Source organism: Callithrix jacchus, chromosome X, assembly GCF_049354715.1.
Source record: "Callithrix jacchus isolate 240 chromosome X, calJac240_pri, whole genome shotgun sequence".
Lineage (NCBI taxonomy): Eukaryota > Metazoa > Chordata > Mammalia > Primates > Cebidae > Callithrix > Callithrix jacchus.
Window position 1 is genome coordinate 132,836,317 of NC_133524.1, and position 10,408 is coordinate 132,846,724.

At 42.2% G+C, this 10,408-nt stretch overlaps 1 protein-coding gene across 2 annotated transcripts in view; it reads left to right on the top strand.

Moving 5' to 3' along the window:
- Positions 1–8,086, top strand: part of SLC9A6 (solute carrier family 9 member A6) — a 61,663-nt gene extending 53,577 nt beyond the window's left edge. For both annotated transcript variants that reach the window (XM_035287797.3, XM_035287798.3), the window contains 2 exons: positions 737–842; positions 5,407–8,086. In XM_035287797.3, the coding sequence (XP_035143688.1) occupies positions 737–842; positions 5,407–5,679 (379 nt within the window). In that variant the 3' untranslated portion in view covers positions 5,680–8,086. The remainder of the gene's footprint in view (positions 1–736; positions 843–5,406) is intronic.
- Positions 8,087–10,408: the final 2,322 nt, after the last annotated feature.

The following is a 10,408-nucleotide window of genomic DNA, read 5'->3' on the forward strand; positions in this document are numbered from 1 at the left end:
GTGTCCGTATCCTTTTCTGCTTTTTCTTGTGATTCCCTCTTTTTTCTTCTGAGTGTCATGTATTCTCATGTCTATTTTTATTTTTGGCAAATAAATGAATACTGAAATGAGGGCCAATGATAAAGGGCCTCATGATACATAGTTTTTAAAACTGTCTTGAGATTTGACTTGCCTTTCCTTCTTATAGCTTCATAAGAAAAGAGTCTGTCTGATACTGAAGTTTCAACTTACAAAATGCCAAGAGGCCGGCTGAATTCACAATCCATGATGAAAGCCATTTTATTACTATGTTCCACTGGCAAGTTTAATTTCCTCTCTGGCCATTATCTTTGTTTACTTTCTCCCTTATCTCCTTTAGTGCTCAATTTACAGTGATGTTCCTTTTGGTTTTAGTAAAATCAGAAAAACAATATGATGGAGTGGAGAGGGCACAAGATTTGAAATTCAGACCAATTTGGGCTAGGAGATCCGTCCCCATTTACCTCATTGTGTGGCTTTCAGCAGGTCATTGACCTCTCGGAGCCTCAGTTTTCTTATCTGTGAAGTGAAGTTGATAAGCTATGCCTTTGCTGTTTCACTGCCATAAAGTGAGGAGGAAATGAGACCACAGACGTGAAAGCATTTTGCTGTCCTCCCAAGTGGTTGCTACACTGTGGTGGTGATTATTATCAAATGAGTTGCTCTTTTAAATTTGTAAAAAAAAAAAAAAGGACCTCGCTCTTCCTTAACTGTGCAGCTATCTGAAGCCTCTGCTGACTCACAGTGGGCCTCCGCTGACGACGACACTCCCCGCCTGCTGTGGACCCATCGCCAGGTGCCTCACCAGCCCCCAGGCTTACGAAGTAAGTTGGTTTTATCCAAAACTAAATTCTTCAGTAAGTTAAATTTATCTGCTCCGTGGATGAGTCGCTGGTTTTATTTTATTTTGGTTTGGTTTTCTGCCTTTGAGGTATAAATTCCATGAGAGGGAATTTAAGCATATTTGGCTCAACCAGAAAATACACTGAAACCTATAAATATAATTCACAGCCTTTGAAGCAGCATTTGAAAACAGATATAGAAGTGTGCCTCTTCTTACTGTGGGTGATTTTAGTAAATAGTTCTATTTCCATGCTGGCTTTCATTTCTTTGCAGTATGTGTTCTGAACTCAGTACTAAATGTGCGTGCTTTCATCCACAAATGAGTGTTGTCTCAGTTACATTGAGAGGATGTTAAAACAATTTTGACATCCCTAAAGTGCAACAGATGGTCTATTATTTCACACCTCCTAACCTTTGGATGTTTGAGAAAGCTTATCTGCCTCTGTTCTACATTGCTGGGAGGCATGAGCATATCTTGATAAAATCTGGGTATTTTTCCCTTAGCTACCAACATGTGATTGGTAATTTGATAAATATTGCAACTAGGAAATAAATGACAAAAATGTTAGTTGGCCTTTGTTTTTAAATGTGCACATTTTTATTTTTCAAGTTCTTTTTTAAAAACCTTCCATTCTGGCCAGGCCCCATGGCTCACGCCTGTAATCCCAGCACTTGGGGAGGCCAAGGCGGGTGGATCACCTGAGTTCAGGAGTTCAAGACCAGACTAGTCAATATGGTGGAGCCCTGTCTCTACCAAAATTACAAAAATTAGCTGGGCACAGTGGTGCATGCCTGTAATCCCAGCTATTCAGGAGGCTGAGGCAGGAGGATTGCTTGAACCTGGGAGGTGAAGGTTGTGGTAAGCAGAGATCACACCACTGTACTCCAGCCTAGGCGGCAGAGTGAGACTCCATTTCAAAAAAGAAAAGAAACCTTCCATTCTAAACCAACCTTTCAGAAATAATCCATGACATCAAATAGGGTCCCGTTAACAAAGCCCACCAGTTTTGACAACTCAGATGCAAGACGAAGAACCTTGAGAGGGGAAGCCTTACTGAAGATGTGTAGACAGGAACCACCCATACCTCCATCCCCGTACCCCCGTTCCCTGTGAGTGAACCTCATGTGAGAGCAGATTGTATAAGAAATGGACAGGAAAGAGTAAGCAGAGTGGGGGTGGCATCTGGGCCAGGGAGGAGCATCCTCTGGCTTCGTTTTATGTCAAGTCAGTCCACGTTTCTGACAGACTGTGCCCATGAGATGGGCAGCACACCCCATGTTGCCCCTCCTCTCCCTTCTGCATTGCCCAGGCTCCCCTCTCAAATATGGTCTCCGTTTCCCACCATGCCCTGTGAACCCACATGACTGTGCAGAGAAGTCAGCCAGCTCTGTTGCTTCAGGCAGTGAAGCTTGGCTCTTGGATTCCAGAGACCCACTCACCATCACCCAAACCCAGAAGAGGTCCACCACAACCCTGTGTCCTTTAGAATGTAGCAAAACATGACAGGCTTCCTAGAGCAGCTGTAGCAAAGTACCACAAACCAAATGGCTTAAACAGTACAAACTTACCGTCTCTTAGTTTTGGAGGCTAAAATCCAAGGTCAAGTTGTGGCAGGGTTGGTTCCTTCTAGGCTGAGAGGGAGAATCTGCCCCAGGCCTCTCTTCTACCTTCTGATGGCTTCCTGGCAATGTTTGACCGTCCTTGACTTACAGATACATCACTGTGTATCTCTACTTTCATCTTCACATGGTGTTCTACCTGTGCGCATACCTACCTCTGTCCATAAGGACACCGCTCATATTGGATCAGGGCCTATCTTATTTCCAGGCAAGACCGTATTTCCAAACAGGGTCACATTATCAGGTGCTGGGGGTTAGGACTTCAGCATCTTTTGGTGTGGGGGGAGCGATACAGTTTAACCCGTAACAAACTTCACACTGATTTTTTTTTTTTTTTTGAGACCGAGTCTCACTCTGTCATCCAGGCTGGAGTGCAGTGGCACAGTCTTGGCTCACTGCACCTTCCACCTCTCAAGTTCAAGCGATTTTCATGTCTTAGGCTCCCAAGTAGCTGGGATTACAGATGTGCGCCACCACACCTAGCTCATTTTTCTGTATTTTTAGTAACGATGGGGTATCACCATGTTGGCAAGGCTGGTCTTTAACTCCTGGCCTCAAGTGATCTGCTCACCTTGGCCTCCCAAAGTCTGGGATTACAGGCATAAGCCACCACGCCAGGCCCAGATGTAATTTTTTATATTATTTTTGTTAACTGCTTTTTTTTTTTTTGGTTATAAAACTACCAAGCTCATGGCCAGATAGCCATACAGTATAGAACGTACAAAGTGAAAAATCAAAGTTGCCTTCCTCCTACCTGCAGTCCTCAAGTCAGTCTTTTATTATAGGCTCACTGTGGATACATCCTGATATATTTTATTGCAAACAAATATGTGTATATATAGCTTTGTTGTTTTACACAAATGGGATCGTAATACGCAAATTGTCCTGTTACTTGCTTTTTTTTTTTCAATTACTGATATATCATGGATACCTTTATATGTGAGTACATTAGATGTCTTACCTTCTCTTTTCATGGCTATATACTGTTCCATTTCATGGCTATAGTAAAATTTATGTATTCATTCTCTTTTGGATGGACATTTCAGTCATTTCCTTTTTTGCTATTACAAACAATACTTCTGGTGAATATCCTTTTATGCATAAACTTATCCAAATAGTAAAAGTATATAGAATAGATTTTATTTTTTTTATTTTTTATTTTTATTTTTTGAGATGGAGTTTTGCTCTTGTTACCCAGGCTGGAGTGCAATGGCACGATCTCAGCTCACCGCAACCTCCACCTCCTGGGTTCAGGCAATTCTCCTGCCTCAGCCTCCTGAGTAGCTGAGATTACAGGCACGCGCCACCATGCCCAGCTAATTTTTTGTATTTTTAGTAGAGACGGGGTTTCACCATGTTGACCAGGATGGTCTCGATCTCTTGACCTCATGATCCACCCGCCTCAGCCTCCCAAAGTGCTGGGATTACAGGCTTGAGCCACCGTAGAATAGATTTTAAAGGTAAGATCACCGAGTCAAAAGGCATGTGCATTTTAAAATTTGGTAGATATTACCCCAGACTTCAAACTTAATAAAGCTATTAGAAGGTGCTGAAGAGCCACTGTGGGCCTGTGAAGGAGCCACACAGCTTTGTTGTGAATATTGCTGAATTAAGTGATAGGTACTGGTTAGGTAGACTTGTTGTCCTAACTAGATTAGACAGGAAGGGATTTGGGCTGATTGGTGGCTATGAGTTTGTTTTTGAGATGGGTTCTGGCTGTGTTGCCCAGGCTGGCCTCAAACTTCTGGGCCCAAGCAGCCCTCCCACCTTAGCCTCCCCTGTACCTAGGACAGTAGGCATGTGCCACCCGTACCCAGCTGTTTGTTTTTGAATTCACACTTATTTTGGTCTTTGAGTATGGATGGAAATTCTAGCAACAGCAGATTAAATTTCTCTTTAGATTTTGTCTAATAGTCTTGTGAGTCTGTTTGATGGTCTTAGACAAATTCAAAATTTTCAAACAAACGTGGGATTTAGAAAGCTGGAGAATGTACTTCCCTCAAGGAGTGTTAATGACAGACTGGTTTTTGCTGGATCAATGTGAATATTAAGAATGATCTTTTCTCTTTACACTAGAATAAATGACTTACTTCTGATTTTTAAAAGGAGTATGTACTCATTATAATAAAATTTCAGATAATACAGAAACATAAAGAAGAAAAGACTTTTCTATACAAACATTTTTTATTTGCCAAAATGGGACTATGTATTCCTGATGCTTTTCCCTTTTGTAGAACCTTATTTAAGTATACTATTTTGGCCCTAATATTTCCATGAGAACCAAAGCTTATGGAGCTGGGAGACACACATGCAGTGAGGGCTTGATATGTTTCTCTGTGCCTCAAACTGTATTAGGTGGTTGGACTACATAGCATTTACCCTGTGTCTTCACCACATGGTATATCTGTCAGCTCCCCCCACACACTAGACTCTAAGCCTCTTGAGGGCAGATTGATACACATGCAGTTATAGCTCAAGGGTAAGTGCCACTACAGGGAGAGGGCCAGGTACAGGATGCCACAAAAGCACACAGGAAGAACACCTAACCTAGTCCTAGAAGCTCAAGGAAGACTTTAGGGCAAAAGTGATAAATGGTGTTAGTCATGTGAAGGGGAGGAGGGGTCATGTAGAAGGGCCTGGAGGTAAGAGATGCTGGAGGAGTCTGGGCAGCTGTCAGCACTTCAGTCTGGTTGGCAGACAATAGGACCATTGGTGTGGGAGAGGCAGATTGTGGCAGGAGAGGAACTAAAGAGGCCAAGTCATGCTGTATTTTAAGCCAAGATATGGACTTTAGACTTTATCCTGAGGCCAGTGGGCTCCCACTGAAGGGTTTTAGATGGGGAATCCTCCAGAATTCTCCTATTGGAAATGTTTCTTGAACTCCTCCACAATTCTGAAATCTTACTTTTATCTGTTTGCATTTAGAACCAGGAACAGTTGAAAGATGATGATTCTGATCTTATTCTCAATGATGGCGATATCAGTTTGACATATGGAGATTCTACTGTGAACACTGAATCGGCCACATCCAGCGCCCCAAGGAGATTTATGGGAAACAGTTCAGAAGATGCTTTGGATCGGGAGCTTGCATTTGGAGACCATGAACTGGTCATTCGGGGAACACGCCTGGTTCTTCCAATGGATGATTCCGAACCCCCACTAAATTTGTTAGATAATACGAGACATGGTCCAGCCTAAGCTTACTAATACTCACTTAGTGATTTGTAAAATTTGCACATGTGATTGTGAAGAAATTCGTACTACCTAAAAGTCCCAGTGCATGTCTCTGAATGTGTAAGCTATATAAATGCTATTTATATGGCGTAGAAAGAATATAAATATCCTGTACATGGCAGATTGTGAACAAACTATTCCTTTTAAGTTTTCCTGGCTGCACTCTGTAGACTGGATCTATTTTAGAAAGTTGTTCTCACAGTGATGTTGTATGTTCTGTTAGTTTTATGTCTCAGTTAAAGTATAAAAAGTGACAGATTTTCTCTTTCTTATACTTAACTGACACTTAACCAGAGTACCAAGTTCTCGTGATGTGAATTAATTTTTGTGTGTGCTAGGGGAGGGAGAGTGAGGAGGGAGTGTCATTTCCTTGGGAGCCCAGGGAGGAGAGGTTCCTTTGTTGGGAAACTTGTTGATAGCTGCTGCCTTTGTCCTGACTGTTTTCTTTCCCTTTTTTCTGGTGGCCTGTTGTGGTGCAAGGAGCTGATGGCGTTTTGATCTTGCCCCATTCAGGTTGGGGAATGAAGTGTGGGGACCCTTTTCCCCGCTTGCTGTGAAAGCACAGATTCACAGATTCATTGACTGCAGTACACTGTTGTTCAGTAAACAAGGCTGCAAATGACTTCTGAGACCCTATGTCTTTTCTTCCTGACCCAGACCATAGAAGGAGTCGCATCCAGCCGGTTTAGCCAAAGTACAGGTGTATATAGTTCAGGGCACTTGACTTCGATTTGGAGGGGTTGGGGTGGGCAGAGGGCAAGAGGGGAGTAAAGAGAATGGTGGTTTTAGAAATCTCTCTTCCCAAATGTGTAAATATTCTATACCAGATAAGTTTAAATGAGAAATTTAATTGCTGCTTAATTTTTGATTATGTACTTTATCTGTATAGCAAGCTTTGTCGTCAGAAGTTTTTATATCGATTTAAATCGCTGCTCTTTAGCAGCCAAACAGGAGCAAAATGTAAAATTTTTGAACTTACTATGTCTAAGCATCATGTGTTAGTCTGTAGTTCATGTCAACAGTTAATTTATGAGCCCATGATCGTTCCACACTACACCGAAGGCAGTCATAAGAGAAGTCGCATGTTCTGAAGTGTCAATTACAGCAAAGTGGCTCCTTTGTGTGTGGCAGGTGTGGTAGTCTTCATTTTCATGGTACTTTTTAATATTAATGACCTAAGCTGCCATGCATTTTTTTTAACAGTTTTCAAGGAAGAGCACAGAACCATTTCTTATTTCATATTTGGAGTATGAAAGCAGATTCTATTTTGTAATGCTCACAATACTTAAAGGTGCATTGAATGCTTGGAAGGAGAATTCTTTTTTGATTTTTGATTTTGACCTGTTCATGATTCAGAAGAAAAATCGAAACTCTTTGGGATTTTTTTCCCCCCTCAGGTCTGAGTAGCATTGCCTTAAATCTTACCCAATTAGAAAATTGGTTTATTTACATGATGTTCAGATTTTCTGATGGAAAATACCCTTCCAAACAAAACGTGTACTTACTCTCCAGAAGGTATCTGTGCTATCGCAAATACTCCTTGAGATTTTAAGGGAATTCTAATGTTGTACCCTTTCGTGGCAGCTTCGACTGTTGGCATAGCCATTTGTCATGTAGTGGTAGCGACTTTCCTGCTATGCAGGAATCCCTCCCATGAAGTGTGTGTTTTATATAATGTGTGCCTCTTCACGCAGTAAATGGTTTCTTGTTAATGTATGTGTGAGGGGTTTGAACGTCATTGTCATTTACCCACAAAGTTATTCAAGTTGTAAAAGGTTATACAATAATTTAACAACTACCTTTTTTATTCTGTCGGGTTACTGACCTCACTTTATGTAAATACTTCGCATGACAAATTCAGTAACTTGTCTCTTTCAGCATGCATAAGACTTTTCATTAGGGAAACTGATAAAGCTTGAGTCAACTAAATCTGCCTTCATACTTTATCAAGGGGAACCAAGCCTGCTGTGCTTACATCAGCATCTGGAAGATTTTCCTCTCCTTTAATCTGTGTACACATCTCCAAGGAAGAACAAACAAACTCTGCTCAGACACCGATGGAACACCTGAATGAACTTTGATGAAGTACAGTCTGAGTTACCATCATGCACAAGTAGAACTGCTCTTGGACTTGTTTTCCTGTTGTTTGTGGAACCTACACGTTTGAATGACTTGAACGTTGCATCTTTTGAAGTTATTTTTTAAGGTTTCTTGGCATTTATCCTAGTTGTCCGTGTTTGGCAATGTGCTGTTAAAGTAATAGACTTTTAATCTTTATGTATTTTTGTTTTCTCTGGAGTACTTGGACAGATGTTATAGTGGTTTCTTTTAGGAAAATCTGTCATTAAAAAAATTATAGCCTTGCAAATAACCACTCACCGTATTTGAGTCACAGTTTATTCTAGTGAGACGTAAAGAGTGCTGACTTCATTTGTTTTTCTACCTATATACCTACTGGAAAAGGGAAGACTGATGTTTTCAAATAAACAAACAGAAACCTAACAGAACTTAACTTATGGGGTGGCAAATTTTTGGTGCTTATGTGTAAGGGTGGATGTATTTGCTTATGGTCACAATTGGACTCTAGGAAATATGACTCAAAGCAGTCAAATTATGTTACATTGATTTGTAGCCTGTTAGCTCAGTAATGGATAAGGTCATAAAAATGCTGGTATGGGAGAGAGGAGAGAAAATTCTATATCCAGTTAGGTAGGAAGGCAGTTCCAAGTTTGGCTGAAAGCATGATCACACAAATACAAATAGTCCTTCCAAGTTAAAGACACTTCTCTCTTCTGTTCATGAGAAGTGTTTTTTTTGTTTTGTTTTGTTTTCTTATTGAGACAGAGTCTTGCTCTGTTGCCCAGGCTGGAGTCCAGTGGTGCAATCTCAGCTCACTGCAACCTCTGCCTGCCAGGTTCAAGCGATTCTCCTGCCTCAGCTTCTTGAGTAGCTGGGACTACAGGCCCGCGCCACCATATCCAGCTAATTTTTATATTTTTGGTAGAGTCAGGGTTTCACCATATTAGTCAGGCTGGTCTTGAACTCCTGACCTCGTGATCTGCCCACCTTGGCCTCCCAAAGTGCTGGGATTACAGGCATAAGCCACAGCACCCGGCTGCATGAGAAGTTTTATAGGCTAGAGTTTGCTGACTGCAACTCTATCTAGTCTAGCAATGGCACCATCCACACTGTTGTGTGTTGTTGTCATCCACTCCAGCTTCCTTGTTCATTATGGCCCAGTGAGAGACTGGTGGCGGTGGTCCAGACACAACAGGCTCTTTTCTTGAAAGAACCCATGTTTTCTAATTCACCACACAAAACCCTATGTTATATCTGAGCAGGTAAATTTGTTAAGCTGACGCAGTGAAGAACTATAATGAGATTAGAGTCCCCGACAGGACATATGCCACACAGATGATGTAGTGTGAGGCTTGAAAATAAATTGGAAATGATAACAATAGTAGTTCTGAGCCCTTCTTAGGTACTGGTCACGTATATACTCAGCATTTTAAAATCTATGATTCAGTCATGCTGTTGAGGGCATGTTCTGTCATCCTCAGTACACAAATGAGGAGACTGAGGTACAGAGAAGTCACACAGCAAGTAAGTGGCAGAGCCAGGACTCCAGTCAAGTCTGACTCCAAAGCCCAGATGATACTACTATGCTGGTACCAAAGGCAGGCTCTGCTGATTCATCCTGAGTGTAACTAGAAGGCTGGAGGGAATTGCAGATTTCTAGCCTGCTGCCCCCGAACTGCTTGCCATCAGGCCAGGCTAGGGCATGAAGTCTCAACTGTCCCTCCATTTGCTGCCATGCTCTTGGCTGTTGGGCATGTGTTCCCCTGGTTGGGAGGGTCCCCGCATTCATTGCAAAGGGCCCTCCAGTCTCTTGTTGGATCCATGGGTGAACAGTCTGCCTAGCAGCATTTTCTTCGTGCTCTACCCCTCAACATTATCACCAAGGGGCCCGGATTTTATAGCACAGTTTGTGGTCCTGAATGATGGCTTTGCATCCCCACAGTCAGGCATAGTAGAAAAAGCCCAGGCTCCAGAATGACATAGACCTGGGTTCAAACCCAGGCTCTGCTGCTTGGTTATTGTGTAATGTTGGCCAGTTACTTCAGTGAGCCTATTAGTGTTCTCAGCTATAACGTTAATTCACTCAGACAAGAAATATCTGAGTGCTTACTTTGTGCCACAAAGAGATAGCAGCAAATAACTAAACAGTCCCAGCTCTCATGGAGAATATTCTATAGGAGATGTAGCTGTCTCACGAGGTTCTTAGGAGTCATTCATGCAGGAAAGACTGATTGCCTTCTTGCCTTCTAGTAGGGAGATATCTTCTTCTTCTTTTTTTTTTTTTTTTTTTTTTTTTTTTTGAGAAGGAGTTTTGCTCTTTTTGCCCAGGCTGGAGTGCAATGGTGCGTTCTCGACTCATTGCAACCTCTGCCTCCTGGGTTCAACCAATTCTCCTGCCTCAGCCTCCCAAGTAGCTCGGATTACAAGCGCCCGCCACCACACCCAGCCAATGTTTGTATTTTCAGTAGAGATGGGGTTTCACTGTGTTGGCTGGATTGGTCTCAAACTCCTGACCTCGGGCGATCCACCGGTCTCAGCCTCTCAAAGTGCTGGGATTACAGGCATGAGCCACCATGTCCGGCCTATATCTAGGTTAAGTAACCAAGAAATAAAA